Source organism: Neovison vison, chromosome 9 (assembly GCF_020171115.1).
Source record: "Neovison vison isolate M4711 chromosome 9, ASM_NN_V1, whole genome shotgun sequence".
Taxonomy (NCBI): Eukaryota; Metazoa; Chordata; class Mammalia; order Carnivora; family Mustelidae; genus Neogale; species Neogale vison.
The window spans coordinates 33056667-33083744 of record NC_058099.1 but is presented as its reverse complement, the minus strand read 5'-3'; the positions used below and the strand labels follow the sequence as shown (position 1 = coordinate 33083744).

The window sequence follows — 27078 nt, the reverse complement described above, 5'->3', positions numbered from 1 at the left end:
GGGCTTCTGCTTCTGTCACTTATTCCCCGAGACTTGGGCCAACTTACTTCCCTCTCTTGGCCTCAATTTCCTTCATCATTAAAATGGAAAAGAGTAACACCTAAGCAGGTGGCTGCCTTGCCCTTTTCCCCCACCCAGTCCCCATGAGAGCCAGGGCTAGGGGAGCTGTGGGGCTCCTGCCCAGGGTACACAGTGAGGGCACGTGGTGGGGAAAAGAAACCTGGGATCCCTGTCTGTATCCTGAACCATGGGCTGGGGACTCGGGTTCCCATCCTGATTCTGCCGCTAGCTCTTAGGGGTTCTCGCTCCCTTTTGTTCTCCAGGGGAAATCTGCAGATGCTCTTGTAAGAATCAGCTGTGTAGGCCTACGTAGACAGTCCCAGATTGTCCTGAGGGAGGTGCTAGGCTGAGGCTCCAGATGAGCTACACACCCTGGGTCTGTCTAGAACCAGCTTTACTGCTTCGGGCATGAAATGTAACCTCTCTGCTGTACTTTCCTGCTCCGTAATGTGGGGAAGATAACAATGCTGACCAGAATTGGTGGCGGGCTCTGGTGAGGTTCTGGGTGTAGAAGAGGTGTAATGAGGACCGCCCTGCGGGTCATGCTTGCACAGCTAATGTGCCGATACTCACATGTCTGGTTCATGTAAACTCTCTGGTCACTTTGGACAAAACTTCTCTGCTCTTCGGGTTCTGGTTTTTGTTTCCTGACCTTTTCTCCCAAGCTGCTGGACATTCTGATGGTGTCCGGGGGCTGGGCTGGATGCAGTGTCTTCTCTCCGGGAAGACAGCCCACCGATTTGCATTCATTATTCTCTACAGGGGTGGGGGGGTGGGTCGGAGCTCAGGGACAGGCTGAACTCTAGCCCCAGTCTGGGTGAGCTGTGTGCTCCGGCTCCCAGCCACAACCCCATACCACCCCTTCCCAGGAACTTCTGCTCTGTTATTCTCCATGTCCTGCACAAGCTGACCAGGTTCTTGGTGCAGCGTGCGGCAGTCTGGTGGCCACAGGTCTACTGGCTCAGCTCAGGAAATGGAAGACATCTAAGTACAGACAGACTTCTTTCCTTGGCTGCCACCTACCGGTTCTCCGGACTTTTTGACCTTTCTCTTGGGGCGGATCTAGCGGGCTCCTTGGTCTGCCATCTACAGACACTGAAATTCTTTCAAAACACTCTCCCATGTGACAGCACAGGGCCCCCCTTCCTCCTCTCCGTCACCAACATGTAACGACTCCAGCCTGCAACCTTCTGGCTTGTGCTTTCCTCTTTATGGCATTTCACAACTTGGTTAAGTGAACAGTACTTGAGCTTCTCTTGTCTTGCCTCTGGGAAAATGTCAAGGTTAACACTAAGGGGACACAGATACTGCAGGGTAATCTTCAAGGGTGAAAACTTTTTTTTTTTTTATAAGACAGGAGGCAGGCCAGGAACTCCGAAGGAGCTGTGGGAAATGATTCCAGCAGGTTAAAACCCTACTCTCATTACCATCAACTGAACTTTGGCCCTTATCTGAGCCTCTGGGAGGAAAGATCTTCAACTGCAGGGCCTCTGGTCTAAAACCAAACACAGTGGAGACAGATAAAGCGGGTTTTACGCCTGTGTGGTCAGAGGATTAGCAGTAGTTTATGAACGAGTCAACACGCAGCCCTCATCAGGGAACGCTGACCAGCAGGAGGGCCGTTACACAGCTCACACATAACCATCCTTTAGAAACAACAGACATTGGACCTTGCTAACAGAAAAGTTAGCGAGAAGCCGCCTAGGGCTTTCTCGGAGCCACAAAGGCGGTTCCCAGAGCACAGGGTCAGCTGGCTTATTTCTCATCTCCATTCCTTTCCAGTGAGGAAGAGGAGGCTCGCAGACTTGACTGGGCCCATCATTCCCAAGGTCCGAAGTGGTGTCTAGTGTGTGGCGGGGAGGACGGCGCCTTTGAACTGCACATGTCCTACTGATCATCCGTGCTCTGCAGTGGAAACCAGAAGGCAAAATGCCGGCACAGAACCCTTTTGTGGTTCAGTTCTTGATGCACTAAGGTTTAGGTTAACTAATGGTTGTAGTTGAAAATTTTATAAACTATGGTTAATGTGAAGTTTTTCTTTAGTCACAGAAGTTCAGTCTGGTTATTATTTAAAAACTAAGAAGACCCCAAACCAACAGATCTTACTAAAGTTGTTCTAGCAGCAGGACTTAGCCCTGGGAGCCCAGTTTTGGTGGCCTCACTGCGTGGTGTTTCAGGGGTATTTAGCATGTGTACCATAGGAACAAACAGCCCACTCTTCCATGTGGCTGAGACGCGTTATAAAATACTTTATTATGAATTTGATTTTAGTATTTAGCAAACAGATCATCGTTCTCTATTAATCCTCCTTTAAATTTGAAGAACCTCAAGATTAAAGTTGCCAAATAGATTACTGGGTCAGGAACACAATTCTGCCCTTCAAGAAAGAGAGATCGAAGCCACAGAGCTCTGCCAGGAATCCAGGAATGTGAGATTCCTTTTGCTGGATACGAGGAAATGATGAAAAAGCCAATGGTGAAATTTCAGGTTTCAAAAACTGTCCTTTCTTTACCAATCCCAGGCAACAAACATTTCCCTGAGTGTTCTTTATGAACATTTGGGATTTATTTAAATTTTGATATTGGAATTGGAAAGAACTTTTTCCTTATTGAATGTCAACCGCAACGATGTGAAAACCTATGGCCAAATACTTGAAAACACCCTTCCACATAGCACGGTGGTCCGATGGCTAACGTGAGGTAAAACGCTAGAGAAATTTCTAGTCCATCGCGGCTCTGCTTACAGATTTCAACCATGTGTCACGACACTCATTAAACAATTCACCACTGATCATGCCTGTAAAGAAAGCCTCTGAAGGCCAACGGTGAAGAAAATCCAGATATTAAAGAATTAGGAAACCTTGGCCAAACCATCCCAAGATGATGATTCTGAAAATGTAATTATGGTGTTTCTGCCAGATCCCTTTTTAACATCATGTGCATCTATTGGGATCCAGCAAAAATGTTAAGCCACTATGCCCTTGTGCCTTTTAATATACCACAGTGCCAGTTAAACTAGCATGTCTGTTGCTTGGGAGTTCTTTTCCTGAGTGGTTCAGCAAATCTTATGATAAAGGACAGGCCAAAGATCTGACAAGCGCAAACCAAGCTGCAGAGCACTGAGCAGAGGCTTTTGATGAGGAAGGAAAAGTCTCGCACACTGAACTGTAATGACGCGGCCAGTGCAGGGTAACCGGAGGTGCAGCCAGGGCCTCCCCGAGATGGAAGAGTGTCTACCGAGGCTACGGGCGGGCCGGGAGAGGCACTACGCTGCTGGGATGGCCAGCCCCACTAGGCTTCTTGAAACACAACTGCGGCTGCATTCTGCATCACTGGAAACTGCAATATAGTATTAAATCTGTTGGTCTATGGATGGTCGTGTATGTGTTTCTTGTGGCTCGTGTGACATGGACATGCGCCTGACACGTTGGCCAGAGGCCGGGAGACCACCCCAGTAGTGCCGAACGGCCTCACTCCGAATGTGTTTATATCCCGGCACGTTCACGTCCAACCTGCCCAAACATCAGGGTCCTCAAGCTAATATGAATCTCTCAAAGACTGTACTTAAAAGCTAAGAGTGTGGGTATTGGGGGGAAACAGGGTCTCTTAGAGGGAGATCACTCACAGAAACCGAATCAAAACAATGAAGGTGGGCCACCTCTCAGATCACCTGCTCCATCAGGTGAGCTGTTGGGTTTTGACCAGGGGATGGCTATTTTTTTCCATAAAGAGGCCAGATCGCAAACGTTTTTGGCTTTGCAGGCCGTATGGTCTCTGTTGTAACTACTTAATTCTGCCACAGATCATATGCAAATCAATGGGTGTGGCTATTCCACTAAAACTATTTACAAAACCAGAAGGCCAGTCAAATGCCCTCTTCTGCAGATCCTGATTTAGGGATGAGGGTAGGAGCGGATGGTAGGTGATGGTAGGTCGCAGGAATGGCCTGCTTCCGAGGAGTCCCCCTCCAAGGACATAGCTTTCATGCTTTTGCCACCAGGATGAACCGGTCTGCTGACGAGACAAGTAACTATTACCAGCCTGCTGCATGGCACAGAAAGGGCATGACCTGGTCACCAGGCTCAAGGCTCTCTCCCCCAGCAGTGCTGGGATCCTATACAGCTCACCTTTTCCTGTGTTCGGGCATCTTCTGAGTCAAATGTCTCAGGTAAGTGGTCAGTACCCTACCCCCTCTTCCCGGCCCCTCTGAAGCTTAGGTGGCCAATATGGTACCCAGTTTACGATGCTGGCAAAACCAGCATTCAAGTTCAAGTTTTTTTGCTGCTGCAGCTCTGATATTTTCCAATGTGTGGTCACTGTGAACTAGCTTTGTGCAGGCCTGGGGAAGTGCTGCTTCTCCTCACATATGCGTGGCCCATCCTCACCAATATCTGGCCTCAGCTCAGGGCTCATGGGGAGCCGCACCTGCCGTGGCAGCTCGCTGGGTATGCGTGGCCGTCGGGCAGTACACTCACATTCCTCTTTAAAGCTGTTCTGGGTGGGACTCAAAGCCAACCTCCTCCCTTTGTCTTGACATGTGACACAACAGGCTGTGAATCCTTGTTGTTGGCAAGCAGGGCAGGTCAAGATGAGCTGGCGGCACTGGGGAGTTGAGCAGAGTTTATACTGGTCCCATGGGGCTCCACAGTATGAACATTCTGGGGAAGAAAGAAAAGTCCCAGTTCTAAACACATACATACACGTGTACACATGTAGACAGGTACTTCTCCAGGTCCTAAAGGTAACTCTTAGCACACGAGCTAATATACCCCATTAGGCCTGGGAAGGTTTCTAAAGAGTAAGTCTCCTGTCCTCACCCCCACTATTTGGTGGTGGGGGAGTCATCTGGAAACTGTCTTCCTTTTTTTTTTTTTTTAAAGATTTTATTTATGTATTTGACAGAGATCACAAGTAGGAAGAGAGGCAGGCAGAGATTCGGGGAAGCAGGCTCCCTGCTGAGCAGAGCCTGATGCAGTGCTTGATCCCAGGACCCTGAGATCGTGACCTGAGCCGAAGGCAGAGGCTTTAACCCTGAGTCACCCAGGCGCCCCTGGGAACTGTCTTCCTGATTGCAACATTCTGTGACTCATTTTTTTCTTTTTCCTATTTAGAAAATAGGAAACAAGGGTCTTAAGCACAAGTTGCAGAATTGATAGTTCTGTGTGAATTTGGATGGGAAAATAATTATCTTTATTTTCACCACCCCACACCAAATGTAGCACTTCCTTTGATTGTTAATGTCAGCAACAGATCAGTCCCATGTCAATAACCTTCATTCCAAAGCTGGTCAACTACCCCTTAGTTCAATGATCCTGATTGAATGAATGAGGAATAAATGAGGAATGATCCTCATTCCCCTTTCTCATGGGAGATAGCATATGTGAATACAAATGATGCCACACCTATATTCAGCTCCTGCAGTCCACACCCCTCCTCCCCAAGCCTGAGGTTCTCCTGCTTTTGCTAACTGATACCTGATCACCCAATTCCTAAAAAAACTCCCATTATCTATTTTCTCAGCCGACTTTCTGTTAGCAATGACAAAAACATCATTCTTCAAGTCTCCTCAACTAGTTTTATCTAAACTACCTTTGGGCCTTCCCTCTTGCCTTCACACTCACATGCAAGTACCCATCAAATCCTGCCAACATGTCCTCAGTAACATTTCGCAAATCCACTATTTCTACTTATTTGTAATGTATACTTCATCTAGCTTAAAAACAGACTTTGAGTAGCTTTTGAGACACAAATACAAGATAATTAAAATTAATAAAAAGATCAAGAAGAAAGGGAAGAAGGCAATCATACTCAAATCTTATTCATTATCACAGTGGTAATTCAATCTTGGGCCCTGATCACAGGAGTTCTAGAAAGTTACAGCAGCCACTAGGGTTGTCTGCCTATGACCTTTCCTGTTTAAAACTAGGGCATCCAGACAGAGTCAATTTTCTTAAGGATTATTTCCATCCTCCTTTTACTGACCTCATCTGGTAACCCCACATCAGTGAGGACTTAAAACTAGAGTCCAAGCATAGGCCTCTTGAGCTCACATCCTCCTGTGGCCACCCCTGCCTCTGGGCTTGGCCCTGGGTTCAGCTCCCACCGTGGAATGCCCCGGCCACCATTGAGAAGTACCTAACCTACCACATGTGTCTACAGATGACATGAACTGGAGGTTCTTAAAATAAAACACACAGGATTACAAAGGAAGCCAATTATATAGAAATACAAAATATCAAAACATTTTTAGGAATCTATGATATAGGTAAAATATTTATTAACACATTAAATAAGGCAGGGGTGGGGGCTATAACTACTTCCACTTTGAGACAATGATGAGCATAAACGCTATTGGGAGAAGTCTGCAGCAACATGAAACTACGGTGGTTTCTGTTGATGGTGGTTTCTGTTGGTGGTGAAGTCACTGGTGCATCTAATATTATTGATTTGTTGCTGACATTAACAAGCACAGGAAGTGCTACATTTAGTGTGGGGTGCTGAAAATAAAGATGTATTTATTTTCCCATCCAAATTCACACAGAACCACCAAATTCTACAACCCCTTGTTTCAGCCTATTAGTTTAACTCCCAGCACATAGGCAGAGCAAGTGACCTCGTCCCCCCTATAAAAGACTCGCCTAACTGGCAAACGGGGAAGCCAGGACCCGGGACAGGCCTCCCGATTCCTGATCCAGAGTTCTGTCTGTTTCACTGTTACATTGTCAACTCTGCTGGGAAACTGGTCATACTATGTTACTTCTTTTCCCTGTTTTCTCTTCACATGACCAGTACTGGCCTGCCTTCCAGAAGGGTTCATACACAGAACATGCCTGATGGGGAGTCTAGGGCCCAGCCTATGCTGACCTACCTGACACTGTATCACTGTTGTAGGATAAGGCATAGCGCTCATCAAAAACAAACAACTTCCCTTTGTAGAAACCACTGGGAAACTCCTCCAGGTACTTGTGGATGCCCCCTTTGAGCTGGAACACTTCCTGGCACACGCCCTGTATGAGGAAAAACAGGAGGAAATTTGAGGAGACAGGCAAAGACTGGTAAGAAGCTGCAGAGACGAGCAGCAGGTGATGACAGCAGTCAGGGCCTTCACTAGATCCTGGGGAGCCCAGCTATTTTTGCTCACCCCTAAATATAGAAAGACACCTGTTGGAACATGTAATGGGAATTTGTTCTTCTCAGGATCAAGCATACAGATTAGGAAAAGGGAGAGGTTAACTAAGCTTTCCCTTCTGTACTTGAGGAGCCTCTAAGACCGTGAAATACTCTCCCACATCTTGAGATGTAAGAACTTCAGGTTTTGTACCTACAGACTCTGTGCTGGAACCATTCAAGGGAAAAAGAAATCCCTGGCGGGCCAGGGGTGGGAGGAGGACTGAAGGTGGGGGTGGAAAGCTCAGCCCATGCTGTTGGTGGAACCTTCCTTACCCCTACACCTGCATCACCCCCAAGGGTGCTAACTCACCTTGGCCTTGAGGTAGGCTGAACCCCGCTCACACCGGATGCCCCCAGTGCAGTACATCAGCACCTTCTTCCCTTGGAAAAGTTCCAGATTTTTGTCAATGTAGCTAGGGAAGTAACTGAATTTCCTGATGTCTGGGGCTAAGCAGCCCTGGAATCGTCCCTACAATATAGGAAAAGCAGAAGGAAAATGATCAGAAAAACATACCTGGTAAGAAGAAAAGGTGTGTTGAACCCAGTCAGAGATAAGGGAGCACTGACCAGTTGCTGTTCTCATCCTACTCTCTGAACTTTCAACTTCAAGATCTGGAACTCAGAAACAAGGCTAGTGGGCTATGGGTCATCTTTCCCAGAGTCCTCAGTGGAACTGGACAAGCTGCCCAAAGCCAGCTTTACAGGGTCCTCGACACATGTCAAAGGTAGGCACACGAGAGCCAAGAAGTACATTATGTGTCAAGATGTCTTTCATTCTTCTTTTCTTAGACTTTCTCAGCAGATCCTGAGTTCAAAGGCTTGGGTTTCCTCTGAAGCTTCTAGTACTGGGGGGAGATCTGGGTGACTTGGCCACAAGTGGGCACACACGGCTTCACTTGGCAAACATGTCATGATGTGGGAAGGGGGAGACCTACCATTTCACGGACCTCGCTTCTGGTCCTTACTTACTATTTTGCTTTCATAGAAGTTTCTGCAGTCCAGTAAGATAGTATCACTTTGTTCTTCATTTGCCTGAGACAAAAATTTTTCTACTTCTTTATGAAATTCACCTGGGGATAAATGGATTCCTAAAACCAAGCCAAAAATTTACTTAAGACAAAAAATCCAATCACAGCTAGCCCTGCCTAATGACTTAGATGTTGCTCTGTTTTCTTCCACCCAAACCATTATTCATAATTGCAATTGTTGTCTGAAAATAACTCTGATGACCATGATGAAATTATTCAGTGATTCCAGATATCCTCACTTTCCTTCTTACAAAGATAAGCACTGTGGAGACCTGGAGGTTTAGAAATGATTAGTCAAAGAATTCTCCATTCTCATACTTGGTCTAACGCAGTGATAAAGGCCATACAGTTAAACTGCCATGTGGGTTTGCTGGTCTTACATGGCCAGTGTTCTATTTTCATTGTACAGGGAGGGGACTGGGCATGTATGTGCTTGACAATAAGCTTTGACTGTAACAAAGGCAAGCCCAAGTTCAAGGCTAAGAACCTTGAGTATAAATTTATGGAATAAAGTTGGACTGTTCTTTAAAAATACAAAAGAGTAAGAAGAATGTGTCTAAGTCTGTGTCCATGAGTGAAAGAGAAAGGGTAGGAGGGGCTGACAGCAGGAGGGACACATGAGAGAATAGAGCAGGAGGGAGAGGAGGGAAAAGCTAAAGCAGGCAGGAGAGAAAGGAAAGGAACAAAGTAAGTCAAATCCAAGGAGACTAAAAGGAGAGCACCTCAGTCTGGTGGGGTACCTGGCCTTCTGGACTCTCCAGAATAGAAATATTCCTGTATCTTTGGAGGTCCAGACATTCCAATCGATTGTGAAGAACTTCTGGTGAATTTGGCAATGAGCAGTAACCCCCGCTCAAGGACAGGGGCTCTGGGGATGGCAGTCACCAACCACTCTTGGTAGAGTGATGGCACCAAAGGAGCCTCATTCTGCTCAGTGGGGAACCTCAACAACCACCTGAAGCTGCTAAGTACCCAGGTGGGGCTAGAGGCCCCAGCATGGCCAAGGACTCTAGGTTCTTACCTGCCCAACCCAGAATTATAAGGCGAATGTAATGAGACCAGAATTTATTCATTCTTACCACCTAATTACATGGTTACCAAAACAGGGGGGTGCAAAGGGAGGCTCAAAACTGGGATGAGAAGCTTGGAAATCTGCTAAGACTTCTACTGACAGGGTGCCATGGGGAACCCAACCTGCTCCCCACTGCTGCTCTCCTGGCCCTGCAAAGGCCAACTGGACAGGGACTCAGAGAGACATATTTACAAGAGCTGCCTTCACACCACGTGGCTTAAATCCAAGCAGCCCAGCATGGCGTGGAGCCCACTGTCCCAAGCAATGGCCTGTAGCACCAAGAAGGAGCTCTTCAGTCATCTTGCTGAGTTTGGGACACTGTGCAGACACAGCCCTTTTGGGCCCTTCCCTCCTCATGCACGTGTCTCTTTACCTGGATATTTGTATCCTACTCCCATTTCCTTCTGGCTTAACCCCTAGCATTCTTTTAAATCCCTACATATGGGGAAGTGAGCAGAGACAGCCAGACTTTTGTGCTTCCTGATGAAAGAGGACAATACTACCTGTCAGGCAGTCTTGGGGAAGGAGGGAAGGAAAGAAAGAAAAAAAGGAAGTTAAATCTGAATCTAACCAAGTCTCTGGATCTGAGGTGTCTAACTAGCCACCAGCCACATGGGGATGTCAGGCTCTTGGAATGTAGCCAGAGATATGCTAGAATAAGAGTGACACCAATCCAGGATTTCAAGTACTTAGTAAGCAAAAAAGGGTAAATGATCTCAACAGTAATTTTTACATCGATTACATGTGAAAATATTTTGCCTATATTGCATTGAGGCATATTATTAAAATGAATTTCACTTGTTTCCTTTTAGTTTTAAAATGTGACTACTAAAAAACATTAAATTACATATGTGCCTCACAATTACATTTCTATTAGCACTGCTCTAAAGCTAACTACCACTCTGTTGGAAACACAGAGGACAGAGGAGATGCAGGCAGCTTTAGCCATACTGTGGGAATCTCTTATAGACAAAATGACCTAGTTTCTTCAAAAAATAAACAAAGGAGGGGGGAAAAAAGGGAAGGAGGGAAAAAGGGAGGCAAGTGTATAGGTTAAAAGAGACTTAAAGAGACACAGGGACCCATCACTATGAGTGGACCTTACTTGAATCCCAATAAAAACAACTAAAAAAGTTATGAGATCCCCATGGGTACGATTTCTTCACATATGCTGATACACAATTCTGGAGAACAGCAAGCTCCTCCTTTGCTGGATATTTTAATTTTAAGCACTGGCTAGATATTTGATAATATTAAGGAACTATTATTATGATGTTTTATTTAAATGTAATAATGGCTTTACAGTTTTTTTTTTAAACATTTCTCTTTTAGAGGTCTCTACTAAAATATTTATGAATGTAATGACATGACACTGGATTCCCTTCAAAATGATCCAGGATGGGGGAAGGGGACAGGCTATAGAAGAAAACTGACGATGAATGAGTAATTGCTGAAGCTATATGACAGGTACATGAGTTCACTGTATTCTTTTCTGTACTTTTTTCTAGCATTTGAAATTTTCATAGTGAAAAGCAAAACAAAAACAAAAAACCCACCACACAAATGTCTTTCAACCATCTATGGTAACCACAAGGAAAAAGAGTAAGAGAACATTCTAGCATACTTGCAAACAAACTGCTCTGGATTTGAAAGCCACTTGTTTCCTGTAGCAAAAAGCCTATGCGTTATTCAGTTGATGAACTATTTACAAGTAATAATTACATTCCTCCCAGGTTGCTATCTTTGGAACAAGAAAACAACTTCTTGCCAAATCATCAAGAAGAAAAAGCATTCTAAGGGGTGAGTCTTCAATTACCATAGCACCAAAGAGAAGACCAGTTTAAACACTGAATAACTCACAGGCTAGCTATTACAGCTATTTTTTTATAGGTATAATTAACATACAATGTTATATTAGCTTCAGATGTGTAACGATTAAACAGTTCTGCACAGTGCTCAGTACTTATCATGACAAGTGTACTCTTAACCCCCTTCATCTACTTCACCCTCCTTCCCTCTGGAAACTACCAGTTCTTCTCTGCACCTAAGAATCTGGTTTTTTGTCTCTTTTTTCTTTGTTTCTTAAATTCCATACCCCAAAGCTACTTTAAAGAGGTGATTGTTGATCAGAGTGTCTGACTTCCACATTTGTTTCTATATCAAATTTTGTCCCTCTGCAGAAAAGCAAAATTTTTCTTCTAAAAGCAAGCATACCAGGCTTCTTGTAGGAGATCTTATTGGGACTGATCCCCATGGGCACAATTTCTTCAAATACACCAACACGCAATTCTGGAAAACAGCAAGCCCCTCCTTTGCTGGTCTAGCCAATGAGAAGCAAAACAGAACAGTCTTACTCTCCCATCTCCAGATATAAGACAACTGCCAAATATAACAATTGTATCTGTTGTATAATAATATGATAGTTCAAGTCTTTAAGAAACCTCAAAGTAAGAACTAATGTTTTAATAGGGAAAGGGATCCAGGGCCTAAAATGTTTCAAATAATTCAACACTAATAAATATTTATTGCATACATTCCACATACAGAAATGTTAAATTAAAAAAGTGTTTCTACAGCTATAAGCATTTAACTATAAAACTGAAACAACACTGAGTAATTTCATTATGTGAGATTACATCCTAGCTTTTGCTCTGGAGCAATGAGCTTTCTCTCCCTGCCACCACCAGCACTAACCCTAGGTAAGGCATTTCCCACCTTTATCACCTACCAAGCCTACCAAGCACAAGGTGACTCAAGGAGCTCAGCTGTGACAGCAGCAGCTTTATCCCCCATGTGGCATGAAGTGCTGGTCTTGTAATTCCAAGTTTACTAAAAACATAGTGATGCCCTGAAATAGCCAGGTGGTCCCTCCAGTGAGCAAATATCATTTAAGTTTAGAGTTAGATTGTGCAAACTGTCCTGTCCTTATTCTACAAGAAGGGAGACTGAGATACAAGAGGGCACTAACTTGCCCGAGACCACATGGTGGCTTCGTAAAGAACTGGATGTGGATGCTCCTTTGACCACATGGCCTCGCAGCCTAGTAGGGAAAAGGTGTTTATCTGGCACTGCTTCCTTCGTACACTCTCCTCTTCAGTGCCTAGAGCATGAAGAGGCAGTGAGGCAGAAGGCAATGACTCTAAATCCATTTTTTTTTTCAATTTCTCTTACCTTAAAATCATCCTTACACATATAATCCTTAAACAATGGGCAGGAAAGCATGACTTCCACATAGAGTCTGGTGGCGAGTTTGCTTCCACCAACTGTCCCATTGATTCCTTCTGTAGCAATTCGAACCTGGGACACAAGACAGTGAGAGAAGGGGAATGCAGTCTGTTCTTAGCAAAGTTTAAATCTTCCCGGGCCAGAACAGGCTTGTGTGTGTCCATGAGGTTAACAAAAATAGCAGAGACACAATAGAAGTGTTAGCACATGAAGATACTTGTAGCTTTCTAAAATGGCACTGCCCACAATTCAGACAAGGTACTTAATAGATGTGCACTGGATGAGAGAATGGATTGAGTGAAAGTTCTGGAAAGCCCCATTTGCTGTCCAATGACCAAAGAAATAAATTTCAAGCTTAACCTAAATCCAGGTCAGCACATCTAGGATCAAAACTCAGCTTTGCCACTTACTTGCTGTGTGGCCCTGAGAAAATTAACTTACTTCTCTGAACCCCAATTTCTTCACCTTGCTAAAACTGAGACAGAAGAGAACCAATAATGAAGAGGACTGCTGAGGAGATATTATCCAAGTCAGAGCACAGCTGAGAGCAAGGAATGCATGAGTACGCCTCTGCCCAGCGTTTGGGGGGAAGCACACAACCCCAAACCCACCCACTAGAATGCCAGTTCCATAAGGGTCTGTGTCTGTTGTTCACTGCTGCATAAGTGCTTAGAACAGTGCCTGCCAAGTAGATACCTGATTCATATTTGTTGAACAAATGAATGTATATCCATTTTGGAAGGTTTTTGGCTTCTCAAACACATAGTTTCTTTGAAATGCTTCAGTGGTTGGGGCACTTTAGGACCTGGGTTAAGTTCTTCCTTTAAGAGACAATGCTTAGGGAGGCCTGCAAAGTTAGTTGTCCTGGTACTATAAAACCCTGTGGATGAGTTTAAAGCTGGATCCTCTTTAGAAGAAGCTGAGCTCTCTAGAGCAACGTGCTAGAGACAAAGCACAATGCTCTAGTATCATGGTACTCTATGGAGAGAGAGGTCCTCTATTATTGTTAATACCATTGATAAAACAATGATACCTACCAGTGCATTAGAACTTGAAAAATGTAAAAGCTGTCCTTTTTCAGGGCCCAGAGAAGACATCATTTTATTTGTTGCCTCACTTCACTCTTTAGGGCCCGGATATAAATGGGATTCATTTCATAAACTAGTGCCAACTCACTAGTAGTGGCCAGCCAGAGTTTCATGATGAGGATTCTGGATCACATCCGGGCTCCTTGGGAAAATACTGCAATCTGATAAAGCCTGTTCTGGGCATGAGAGAGGAAAGCAGAAGGAATATGCCATCCCTGCTGTATAGACTACTCTCCCACCAACCAACTAAGGTTGGTTGGGCCTACAGAGAAAGACCTACACAGAAAAATAGAGGTGAACCAATGTGTCAGGAAGTCTACTCTAAAACTGTCTTTGACTGTGGCAGATAAAGTACATACTTCTATGGAGCTGTCTTTAGAGTAGGCTAGTAGATTCTTTCCCATGTTGTTTTAATCTCAAAACCCAAATAAAGAACCAGCACACCTAATCCCTGTTTAGCTGGGGCAGAGCAGTCTCTAAACTCATACACTACTAGCCTTTCAATCCCTAAGATTGTTCAAGACAAAGCTTCAGAGTGGCTCCCTGGTGAGGAAGGCCTTACACCTCAGGGATGGAAAGCAATGGTTAGCATTTATTGAGCACCTACTATGATATATGAGCTTTATATTATAATCCTGAAAGGTAGGTATCATAATCTCCATTTGACAGAAAAGGAAACAAAAGTTCAGAGAAATCAAGTAACTTGCCCAAGGGCACAGAGCTGGTAGGTAGGAGATCTGGGATTCAAAGCCAGATACTGCTCCTTCAAATCATGTAATTTTCCCTACTGAAGCCTCCAATATGTCCCCTCAGATTTCTTGAGGCAAAAAGAAACATATAGCTATAGGAATCAAAAACTTCTTTCTAGAATTTTCAAGTTCTCTTCTCTCTCCACCTAAATGCCAATTCTGCCAAATCTCCCACCCCAGAAAATTACCTCAGTAAACTGCGCATGTATCACTGAAGCCGAAGGCTTTAGACTAAGATTTATGCAGGTGCTGCCACCTTGTGGGTGGACACCCTCATTGCAGGTTCACCTCAGGCTAGGCAAACAAGGAAAATAATCTGTCCCCCAAACGAGGAAAGAGACTGATTTCATATTTTGTACATTCGGGTTCACTGTGAAAACACCCATCTTTCAGGGTGTTCTCTAAATAGAGATGACAATAAATGTAAGTCAGCCCAGGGGCACGTGTGTGGTTGAGTCAGTTAAGTGTCAGAGTCTTGATTTTGGCTCAGGTCTTGATCTCAGGGCTATGAGTTGGAGCCCCATGTCAGGCTATTTTACAAAGGTATTCATTCCACAAATACTTACTACTTTTTTTTTTTTTTTAACTATGCATCAGGAATTGTGTTAGGAGTTCGTAATCTAGCTGTTAACAAAATAAATAAATAAATAAATAAAAGAGCTCTTGCCCTCTTAGGGCTTACAATCTAGGAGAGGTGACAGGTATTAAGATAAAAGTTACAAAATGAAAAGAACTATGAAAAATAACCACAAGATGCTTTGGGAGAATGTACCGGAAAAAGTGAACTTAAGACTGAAGGTCAAGAAAGGTCTCTTTGAGGAAGTATCATTGAAACTGAGAACTGAAGATTGAGTAGAAATTTTACAGGAGAAACTGAGTGGGTGTGGGAGCATTCCTTGAAGAGAATTTGCCTGTAAAAAGATACAAAGATACATAAAACAAAAACAAAAACCTTTGTGGGCTCCAAAAAACTGAAAGAGCATGTCGCTGGAGTATGGTGAGTGAAGAACATTAGATAGACAGAAAAGGTAGGAAGGGGCCAAATCATGCAGGAACCTACGGGTATGTTAAGGATTTGGGTTTTGCTCTAAATGCAATGATAGCCACTGAGAGATTCTGAGCAGCAGTGTTCAATTTACTTTTTAAGATGACTCTGGCTGCAGAGTGAGAACAGATTAAATGGCACGCAAGGACAGGAGAATAAGACGGTCTGAAAGCTACTGATGTGGACGAGAGAGTGCTGTCAGGTGGTGGAAGGGGTCTGGGAGTGGATGGAGGTAAGGGATACTGTAGAAGCAGAAAGGGCAGGATGTGATAATGCACTGAATGACGTAAAGGAAGCTTTTGGCATCATCTCTTAGGAAACAGGGGTGTGGAAAACCACTGATCAAAGGACTGCCTCGGGGAGTCAAAACACCTATGGAAAAGAATAGGCTTAAGATAGTACAGTGTCATACCCCAAAGGGATCTCAGAACAAACCTAGTTCATTTCCTATTAAGTTTATAAAAGTATGATATTTATCTCTATGTTTTTACATATATATTTATATGCAGATATGTATATATGTATTTACAAATCTGTGTGTGTGTGTGATCATCAAGAATGTTTTAGAAAAGTGGCACGTGGGTGGCTCAGTCAGTTAAGTATCCAACTCTTGATTTCCACTCAGGTCATGATCTCACGGTTGTGAGATGGAGCCCCTCTCTCTCCCTCTCCCCCTTCCCTGACCCCACCCTTTTTTTTATAAAAAGAGAGCGAACCTTTTTTAGAGAAAGAGAGCACAAAGTGGGGAGGGGCAGAGGAGAAAGAGAATCTTAAGTAGGTTCCACACTCGGCACAGAGCCCACTGCTGGGCTCAATCAGTCTCACAACCCTGAGATTATGACTTGAGCCAAAATCAAGAGTCAGACACAAATGAAACACCCAAGCGCCCTACCTCTTTAAAAAAAAAAATTCTTTTAGGAAAATAACAAAAACCATCCACAATCTTATCATGCAGACATAATCATTTAACATTTTTCTATCTACTACCTTCCATCTTTATACACAAACACTTGTGGTTTTGTTATGAATGAAATATATTCAGTCCTTTATTCAAAATTCCCCAAATATTTATTGTCTGCTATGCGCCAAGCCCTGTTCTAGCACTAAGAATACATCAATTAATTAAGATAAAGTTCCTGTCCTTACCAAGCTTTTATTAGGGAGGCAGATTGTAACAAATTAAACAAATATTGTACTTTCAGATGGTAACAAATTCTTTGATACTCTCTGAGCAGAAGGAGGTGATAAGATTTAGAGAGAGGACTACTTTGGATCAGAGTTCTGAGGAGATAACATGTACACAGGCAGAGATCTGAAGTGAGGAAATGAGCCAAGCAAAGATCTAGGGGGAAAGCACTCTAGAGAGAAGAAATAGTAAATGTCAATACCACAAACTGGTAAGAGACCTTGGCATGTGTTTAGGAAACAGATGCAATTTATTAGAGGGACTTAAAAATCAACAAAATCAAGGGTGCCCGGGCAGCTCAGTCCGTTAAGCATTCGAATCTTGGTTTCAGCTCAGGTCATGACCTCAGGGTTATGAGGCTGAGCCCACGTCAGGCTCCGTGCTCAGTGCAGAGTGCACTTGAGATTTGTCTCCCTCTCCGTTTGTTCCTCCCTTCACTTACACTCTCTCAATAAATAAATAATTACACTCTCTCAATAAATAAATAAAGTCTTAAGAAAAATCAATAAAATCGATTTTAGGCACTTGAATACAGACTATAGGAATTTTCTACCAAGAACAGCTTATCTAGCAGGCAAGATCACAAGGTTTTACACTTTAGTTTTTAAACAATATACAATGGCTAGACAACTGATAAGAAACAGTGCAGAATTAGCCCAACTGTATCTTGTTATAATTTCTTCATAATTCCACACACAATTTTAGGGTTTAATAGAAGCAGGAGTGAGTAGTCTTTGTGCAAAGCCGAAAATACTCACTATTTTGCTCTGTAAGAAAAAGTCTGCTGACTCTTAGTCCATGAAATACTGTCATAAAAGGCCATGCTAACAACTGTTTGGCAGTCTACTGAAAGCCTTGCAGCATTTTGCGGACTTCTGAGAACCTAACAGTAAATCCTTTTTGTCTCCAGCACAGCCTCTGTAATCCAAACTGGAGACAAGAAGAGTCCCGTGAAGGATGGGATGGGGAAGTGTTACCTTGCCCGTGAGGGACAGGAGCTGACACAGAGCCGTCTGCCAGGCACACACCCAGTGGGGGTCCTCCAGGTCACGGTAGCAGTAATAAAGCAGCACCTCTCCTCCATCACTGCCCTGGCCGCTAGAAGAAGAAAACCACAGGGGGAAAGCACTTGAGCCACTGGCATAAAGAAGCCACAATTCACAAAGTATCCCCAGGCAGTGTCAGAGGGAAGGCCGAGATGGAACCTAACTCTTCTGAAGTAAGAAGCAGCTCCTGTCAGTATTTGCTCTGCAGAGGACATTATCTGCACCCAACTTTGTAAAAAAGTGAGTTTACTGATTTCCTCATTTCATCAGCATACAAGAAGGTTTCATTTCCATTATTTCACATAATCCTCTTAACCGTGAGAAGGATTCTTATTATCCCCACTTTACAGGTGAGTAAACCAAGGCCAATTCCTCCCAGGTGAGACAAGCAGAGTGACTGTCAAGACTTGGACAACAGTCTTCTGACCCTAGAACCCATACTCTTTCTGCGGCACTGTGCTGTCTTATACTAACTAGTTGTGGGACCTGGGAGGGTCTCTTATCATCTCTGAGACTGATTTCCTCAACTGTCAAACCAGAGAAGTGAAATAAATTTCATTTCCCAAAGTGTACTCTGAAGCTATTCCATGAAATTACACATTGGAGAAACCTTGCTGACAGTATCTTCCTCTCTGAGAATCTCAGTGAAAGCCCTTATCTACTGAAGGCTCTGAAAAGCCCTGCAGTAAAGGACATTTAAGCTAGTCCTTCCTAACCTTACTTCTCTTTAGCATGTCTTTTCAACACCTGTTAGCATCCTTCAGAACTGGTGTTGCATAGAACTTATTTTAGAGACGGCTACGGTAGATGATAATTATGGCCCCTCCTGACTCTGGAATCTGACACTCATCAATATCCTCATCATATGGCAGGGCTGCCTCCCCTCTGAAACCCTGTCTATTTCAGAACCTGTTTTCCTTTCTACACTGCTGTTAACAAATTAGGATCTGCACCACACAATTTAACTGATACTTAGGTAACCTGCTCATATCCTCTGCGAGTTATTTTGCATATCCATTCTTTGTTTCTCCCACTAGGAAGTAAATTCCTTGAGGCACAGGGCCATCTAGAAACAAAAAGGCCATGTCTGTACAGCACTTTATAGTTCAGCGGTGCTCTCACCATCCTCATTTTATAGAATTTATATAGTAACACTGTGTGGTAAGCAGGGCAGGCATCATTATTATTTTAGAGGTGAGGAAATAAAGGTACCAAGAATTTTAGTGACTAGCTCAATTCTGACTCCAAGTTCAATTCTCTAATTTGCTCCTTTTCTTGATAAACAAGAAACAATTATATATAACAATATATATAATTTAGTGAGTTTTTCAAAGGTAGGAGAAACTGAATGCTAATGACAAAAGTATATGAAATTTGGACATTTTCTATTCACCAAATAGTTCAGGAATTGCTTAAAAGTCCTCTAGAATTCTGTCATATAATTTGGTGAGTTTTTCAAAGGCAGGATCTAAACTTCTAATCCTGTGTCCCAGTGCTAAAAGTCAACATCCTTTCTAAAACATACTCAACTCAGAAAACATTTGGCAACAATGTTTTTAAGCTCCAATATTATGAGGGTAGAGAGATCATTCACATTTCTGAGCCTTCCAGTTTCTCTTTAAAAATAATATACTGTTCTGTTTATCACCTGTCCCTAGAGGAGATGAGATGTAGCGTTCCTAGCGTATGTGGCCAGCTGCATGGGTAATATGCTATGGTTCCGGGATACAGAGTATGTGGCTACTGGCCTAGCTTAGGCCTGTAGAGAAATTCTGTGCCTCAAAGATCTTGCCATTTTCATGGATAGGTAGTGGTGTCTCCTTGTGGCTGGAAAAACTTTTAAAATTAAGCCAAAGTACAGAATGAAATTCTTACCTTATCAGCTCATCAGGGCTAAAGCAGCTTATATCAGGAAGCCAGATAGACACATCCGGATTACAGGAGAAAGCCTCTTGTAGAGGAATCCTATTGTCCTCAGTCGTAAGGCCCTTTGAGGTGTTCAATGTCACAGCCAGCTGCTGTAACACAGCAGCAGTCTGGTGGCGAATCTCATCAGCATGCTGTGTTGCCACGTGTCTGTGGATGCTGATCTGGTCTCTGAAGAGCTGCTGACAGCATCGCCACCATTTTTCTTTACATTCAAGAGGACATGCTGGAACTTCTTTGGTTTTGACGAAAAGGGCAAATGCCTGCAGTCACATTTCAAATACGCCACTGTTAACCTTAGGTTAAAGCTGGCAGGAATCTCAGTGACTCCCTTATATTATCTTTCCACAGGGGTTTTTAATTCTATGTCCTATTTTTCTATAGAAGAACCTCCTGAGATTAACAGTTTTCTTTAAACTATACTTCAATCTAAAATTTGTTAGGGACTGTTCTTTTTTTTTTAAGATTTTATTTATTTATTTGACAGAGAGAGACAGCGAGAACAGGAACACAAGCAGTGTGAGTGGGAGAGGGAGAAGCAGGCTCCCCGCTAAGCAGGGAGCCCCATGCAGCACTCGATCCCAGGACTCTGAGATCACAACCCGAGCCAAAGGCAGATGCTTAACGACTGAGCCACCCAGGTGCCCCATTAGGGGCTGTTCTTAAGGAAAGGGCTTGAGTTTCAAGTGAATATCAGTAAAACCTAACAAACAACACTATCAGTCATTTCTAAAAAGGAAATGGTCAAGGAAAATATGGAGTATACTTATTATGGAATATTGAGCAGCTAGTTTTAAATTATGTAGGAAAATATTTATGACATAATGTTAAATGAAAAATAATGGATCAAATTTGCTTATACAACATAATCTCAACTATATTAAAAAGTACACTGAAAACGACTGGAAAGAAATATACCAAGATGTTTGACCTGTATTTTTGCAAAATAATTTTATTGTTTTTATAAAAATGATTTATATTCACTGTTTAAAAAAATTAAACAGAAAACTATGGATGGGGGCACCTGGGTGGCTCAGTGGGTTAAAGTCTCTGCCTTTGGCTCAGGTCATGATCCCAGGGTCCTGGGATCTAGGTCTGCACTGGGCTCTCTGCTTAGCGGGGAACTTGCTTCCCCCTCTCTCTCTACCTGCCTCTCTGCCTACTTATGATCTCTGTCAAATAAATAAATAAAACCTTTTAAAAAAAAAAGAAAACTATAGATGTACCATAATTCTCTTAACCAATTCCTAATGAATGGCCATTTTTTTTGTTTCCAATATTTGCAGTTATGAGCAATGTTGAATGAGCATTCTATGCATCTATCTTCCTATACCTCTTTAACTATCTACTTTAAATAAACATCTAGAGTAAAGCTTTTGGGGTAAAGAAACATGAAGCTTCAAATTGTGATAAATAGTGACTTCCAGAAAAACCAACCAATTTATATGCTCACCAACAAGGAGGTATTTTATCCACAGCACCAAGTTTTATCAGCATTCAATTCTTTATTGTCAATATTTTTAGTGTTGACCTGAATACGAGGCAAAAGAGACATATTGTTTTTATGTGCATGTCTTTGATTCGTAAGGCTGAATATTTTTCCATATCCATTTCTTGTTCTTGTCTAACCTGCTTGTTCCTATCTGTTGCCTGTTTTTCTGCTGCAGCATTTATTTTCTTCCTGGTTTGTAAGTTTTCTTAAGTGACTTTTTTTTGATCAGGGTTGTCACAAATTTGTTTCCCAGTCTGTCATGTTTTTCAACTTTGTGGTATTTCTGATGTACAAATAGAGGCTGAATGGAATCTATAATCATCAGCCTCTCAACAACTGTTCCCTTCTGGTCTAATAGGGATGTATAATATTTATAAATATGTGTGTGTATATGTGTGTTTCTTAACTTTTTTAATGCATATGGAGACTACCAAAAATAGGCACTCTAAACATTGGTCATAGACATGAAGCACCACTGTGGGACCATCCTAGCTGCTCACAACTGTATCTGGACTGTCTAAGAACTGTCTAAGACTGAAGCAGCAGGAAATTACACTGGAGAGCATTTTTTTAGGATTTATGAGAGTAAACCCTTTAAAATAGGAGAAAAAAAAAGGAGATAGTATGTACGTCAATATAAGTGCTTCTTTATAGGAAACTTGGGATTTTCAAATCTTATCTGGTCTTTTAAGGCCTCGTGAACAAGGCATTGAGGGCCCAGCAACGTTTAGGGTCCATGTGGAGTCTGTTCAAGAAGAGACAGGCCAGAGCCAGGATGGCAGCTCAGAGGCCCACAAGGGGAAAGCAGGCCCTGGTAGGGAGGCAGCTTGGCAGGGTGAGTACACTTTACATACAGGAGAAAAAGCAAATAAGGAAATACACTGGAACTAATAGGAACTCAGTTTCTCACCAAATCACATCAAATAGGGAAGTTATAAATATGGGGAAGGGAGAGTTAGGAAAAACTCTTATGAGGCTGGAATAGAACTGGTTCATATTTAGAGAGTAGTAAATATAGAAGTGTATGTATGTATGTATAGAAGTTTATGTATAGCACATGTCAACATTTATGTATTTATCTATATAGTTTCCTAGCTCCATACATCAGAAGTCCTGGGAGAGGCAACATTTAGTAGCAAAGAGTTTGCCGAGCCTCCAGGTTTTGGTTTTTGACAGTCCTCTGCTAGAAGGAACCAGAGCTCCTTGAAGAAATGTTTGATTCCAGGGATGGGTCAGAAAAAATTCAAGATGAGCCTGGAATACTTTATTCAGTCAGAAAGTGAGGAAATGCTCAAAGAATGATGGGAGCAAGTCGAAAGGACACAGATACTAGCTTAAAAGAGCTCTCAGCCAAATCTGAGATAATCTGAGCATCAAAATCAATAGTAACATAATGGCCTATAACTCAACAAATAAAATGTAACCTGAGTCCACACGGATACAAATAAATTGGGAGAAGAGAAAGCTCTTCCTTACAGCAGAATGCCAAACACTATCTAGAAGGAATCTAGAAGAACAAATCTAGAAGGAATGAAGCAATTAGAAAATCACCCTTTGGCAACCTTCATAGTAACAATCAACTAAGCAAACAAACATCAAAGAATCTAAAACTGACAGATGAAAGTTGGATGAGGAATAAGATAATTACACAGTCTCAAACCATTTCCCCCCAGAATACTGAGCAACTAAAAGGGGGTAAAATATTTTTATAGCAGAAAAATCTGACAGGCACTCCCTTAACCAAGTAACCAAAGTTAAAATCACCAATTTGGGACAAACTGCCACTGTGAACCACCTGATAAGACTGTAGCCAGATGAACAGAGCATCTCTTGTGGAACAGTCTTATTTAAAAAACAAAACAAAACACTAATCTCAATGTAACGGTAAGGAAACATGAGTGAAAATCAAAGGGATAGTCTACAAAATAACTCATGCAATCTTCAAATATATCATGGTCATAATTTCAGGGTAGAAAAAATGAGAGAGTGCTCCAGACTGAGGAGGATATAAGATATGGCAACTCAATGTAACATGTGACCCTAGAGTAGATCTATAAAAGCCATTTGGGACACTTGATGAAACATGAATGGAGCTTGTGTGCAAGGGGATATGAGGATCCTCAATACAATTCTGGCAACTATTCTCCAAGTCTGAAATTATTGCAGGATGATATTTGAAAAAACCTTTCTGTACCCTTTGGGTTTCATTTTCAAGGACATCTGTGTGAGACTGAGAGCAGAGGGGCAACAGATGAGAAGTTATAAGTAATGAAGACATCTATTCTTCACTGACGAGAAGCCAAAAAAACTAACTGCAGAAGGATAGCAGACTGGAAGTTAGAAAACTGAGTCTCAATTGCATGTCCTCGGCCAAGTCATGTTCCTTCCTCGGGCTTGAAGAGTAGGAGGTTTGAGATAATGATCTCTGAAAAAAGGTTAAATGACATAGAAGAGCAGCATATCAATGGACCTCCCATTATAATCCAATCCCACTGTCCTCAGTAAGCTTGCACAACCATTCTGAATTGTTCACCTTTCTCCTAACCAAGAGAACCCAGCCAGCTAGCTCAGATCAGGAGCCTTACATGGCAACTATCCTACTGCCTATCTGTTCTCCTAATGACAAGATCTCCTAGGTTCCTGTGATTCTAACCCTAGGTGGGAAAAAAAAATCCAGCCCATCTGTCTAGGATCTATCCTCAAGTACTCAACCATAACTGTTACAGAGCCATACCTTGCCCATGATTCTTCTTTGCCTGGCACTGACTTAAGATCACTGGATCATGACCCTGACTAGAACTTACTTTGAACATGGCAGCAGCCTCCTTCTCCCTGGAGGAAAACCTTGATGATTGATGAGCTACTAATATATGTATGAGTTAACGTTCATACACGATCCTGAAACAAGAGCCATATAGCCATTTTACCTTTTTCTTGGCATACGGGTATTTCTTCTTTGTACTGACATCTAACTCTGCTCTGAGACTGTTACTGGGATTGATAAGCCTTGTGTCTTTTAAATCTAGGTCGGAAAATCTTAAAACACAGGCCTCCAGGTCATCTGCTTGGTCTGGTGAAGTGAAAGAAGGCATCTGGTTTGACTGCAGTCGTAGGGCAGGTTCCTTTCAGTTCACTTTCTCCTAGGAAGCAAGGGAGAAACAATGTCAGTCTTTGATTCTACCTGAAGTAAACTTGAATCAATCAGTCAGGCAAATGAGCATGGGCCCAGCAGCCCAAGCCATCCATCCATTCACTCATTCATTCAACAAATAATTGTTTAGCACCTACTCTATGCCAAGCACTGTTCTAGACAATGGGAATATAGCAGTGAAAGAAACAGAAAAATTCTCTGCTTTCTTGGGGTTTATATTCCAGTGGGGAGAGAAAGAAAATAAACAAATGAATATATTGATTAAATTTATAAAGTCAGAAAGGAAAAAGGGCCCACAAAGACAAAAAGCAGGGTAGGGAGTCAGGAGTGATGGAGGGACTCTTAAAAACAGAGAGTAGGGAAAGTCTTTCTGAGGCAGTAGCATTTGAGCAGGAACCTCAATTAGGGGTTAGCCCTACAAACATTTAAGGTAAATGATACCAGAAAAGCACCAGGGACAACCAAAATCAACCAAGCTACGTGCTAGTACCTTCAGTTATAAACACTTTGTTTTTCTTTGCCCTTTAATTTTAGAGCTGTGCAAATTCCATTCCTTAGATGACATAACAACTAGGAAAGCCCCATTTTAATAAACAGAAATATAAAATATAAAAATCTCTAGTATGGGGGCGCCTGGGTGGCTCGGTGGGTTGAGCCGCTGCCTTCGGCTCAGGTCATGATCTCAGGGTCCTGGGATCGAGTCCCGCATCGGGCTCTCTGCTCAGCAGGGAGACTGCTTCCTCCTCTCTCTCTGCCTGCCTCTCTGCCTACTTGTGACCTCTCTCTGTCAAATGAATAAATAAAATCTTTAAAAAAAAAATCTCTAGTATGGCCAAATCTTGTCAAAATGGACATATTACCAACCCCATTCAAACCACCATCATTTTTTTTTAATTTATATGAGCAAAGAGAGAGCACAAGTGGGGAGGAGGGTCAGAGAGAGAGAGGGAGAAGCAGACCCCCACCGCCCCACCCTCAGCAGGAGCCCAAGACCAGAACCTGAGCTAAAGGCAGATGCTCCACCCACTGAGCCACCCAGGCATCCCAAGCCACCATCATTTCTTGACTGAATTACTGCAATAGCCTAACTGCCCTCTTCCTCAGAGAGTTTGCTAAAAGTAGTCCAGACTTCTCAACATACTCTGATAAAGTCCTTCCAAAGCCCCTCCCAACACCACCTCTCTAGTCTCTTCTACTACTGTCCCTTTGATCACTCTTCTGACTGCACTATGTCTGTTCATTCCTGAATGGATCACTAGCACCAAGAAAGCAAGGGCCTTCCTTTGTTCACCTCTTCACCCTTAGCACTGCCTGGCATACAGAAGATGCTAAATGTCAGTAAGTACAACATTTGTAGAATGAAATAAACCAGTGATTGGATAGCCAAGACAGGCTTCACTAAGGACTTGATGTTTGAGCGGATACCTAAAGGACAAGGAGCCATCCATGCAGATTTAAGAGCAGAAGCTGAGGAAATAGTATAAATTCCTCAAATGGGAAGGAGCTTGCCTTTTATTTATTTATTTTTTTAAAGGTTCTATTTACTTATTTGAGAGAAAGAGAGAGCATGAGAGGGAAGAGGTCAGAGGGAGAAAGACTCCCCACTGAGCAGGGTGCCTGATGCGGGACTCGATCCTGGGACTCCAGGATCATGACCTGAGTGGAAGGCAGTTGCTTAACTAACTGAGCCACCCAGGCACCCAGTAGCTTGCCTTTTAGAGAAACAGGAAGAAAGAATGGATGCAGGGCAGTGATGAGAGAGCACAGCCCTGTAGGTCAGGGTATGGAGTTTGCGATGCAAAGTAACTGGAGTGTTGTAAGCAAAGGCGTAACGTGGTCTGATTCTGGATTTGTCTTGAAAGTAGAGCTGGCAAAACTTACAGATAGACTGTTAAGAAGTAAAGGAAAGGGACGCCTGGGTGGCTCAGTTGTTTGGACGACTGCCTTCGGCTCAGGGCGTGATCCTGGAGTCCCGGGATCGAGTCCCACATCAGGCTCCCAGCTCCATGGGGAGTCTGCTTCACTCTCTGACTTTCTCCTCGCTCGTGCTCTCTCTCACTGTCTCTCTCTCTCTCTCTCAAATAAATAAATAAAATCTTTAAAAAAAAAAAAAAAGTAAAGGAAAAGGAGGACCCAAGAATGACTCCAACCTACACTTTTGGATGAAGCAATCAGGTGGATGGTGCCATTCACTGAAATGGGTATGACTGACAGGAATAGGTTAGGGCAGGAGAGTGAAACAAGAGCTCCAGTTCGACGTGTGGAATTTCAGTGACCACGGACCAGGCAGTCAGATAAGCAGGTGTGGTGCTCATTAGAGACGCCAGGGCAGGGGACGTTCACATCCATGTAAATAGGGACCCACTATTGAAAACATTACTAAAGCAATCACCTGTTCCTTCCCAAATAACTGAGAAGGGTGACGGGTAGGACGACCGCCGGAGGAACCCCGTAGCAGGAGAAACTTTCTCCGGCGGCTGTACAGTGCCTGGAGCCTCAAGCGCGGCGCCGCCCCCTGCCCGGCCCCACCCCGCGCGCCGGCCCGGGCCGGGCCAATCGTTCCGCCCGGCTTTCCCGACGAGGCAAAGCCCCGGAAGTGGGAGTAAGAGGAGCACGCACCCGCCAGTCCCGGTCCTTTCTTAGCTCTTTCTTCATCGAGCCGTGTCCGCCTAGCAATATTCACTGCTCCCCGTCCCAAGACCTTCCACCTGTCCCCGACCTGGAGTTCACGGAGGAAGGAACCCTGGAGACGTCACCTCGCCCCGGAAGTCTTCGGGGGTGGGGTGGGGTGGGGAGGGAGGTTGTTGGCGAAAGGGCCGCCGGGAAATACCGCGAGCCCCG

At 43.3% G+C, this 27078-nt stretch overlaps 2 protein-coding genes and 1 long non-coding RNA gene across 3 annotated transcripts in view; 2 read left to right on the top strand and 1 right to left on the bottom strand.

Moving 5' to 3' along the window:
* The window catches only part of TMOD1 (tropomodulin 1), an 84446-nt gene extending 81014 nt beyond the window's left edge, over positions 1-3432 (top strand). The window contains exon 10 of the mRNA XM_044265294.1: positions 1843-3432. Coding sequence (XP_044121229.1) covers positions 1843-1907 — 65 coding nt within the window. The 3' untranslated portion in view covers positions 1908-3432. The remainder of the gene's footprint in view (positions 1-1842) is intronic.
* TSTD2 (thiosulfate sulfurtransferase like domain containing 2) lies at positions 2290-26983 on the bottom strand. The gene is made up of 10 exons (XM_044265293.1): positions 26857-26983; positions 24014-24226; positions 19544-19857; positions 17600-17720; positions 12501-12626; positions 11544-11649; positions 8199-8317; positions 7540-7698; positions 6928-7066; positions 2290-4717 (listed from the first exon to the last, which is right to left on the bottom strand). Exons 2-10 carry the CDS (start codon positions 24176-24178, stop codon positions 4383-4385), a joined length of 1584 nt encoding a protein of 527 aa, XP_044121228.1. The 5' UTR covers positions 24179-24226; positions 26857-26983; the 3' UTR covers positions 2290-4382.
* Positions 10671-17618, top strand: LOC122917435. Its single transcript, XR_006386392.1, has 3 exons — positions 10671-10796; positions 11063-11129; positions 17533-17618. It is a non-coding gene; the product is annotated as an uncharacterized LOC122917435 (long non-coding RNA).
* Positions 26984-27078: the final 95 nt, after the last annotated feature.

Coding starts and splice junctions, on each gene's coding strand:
- TSTD2 (XM_044265293.1), bottom strand. CDS start 24,178: ATGCCTTCTTTCACTTCACCAGACCAAGCAGATGACCTGGAGGCCTGT. Junction 7,699..8,198: donor ACTTCTATGAAAGCAAAATA/GTAAGTAAGGAC, acceptor CCTATATTGTAG/GGACGATTCCAGGGCTGCTT. Junction 4,718..6,927: donor CAACAGTGATACAGTGTCAG/GTAGGTCAGCAT, acceptor TTTCTTCCCCAG/AATGTTCATACTGTGGAGCC.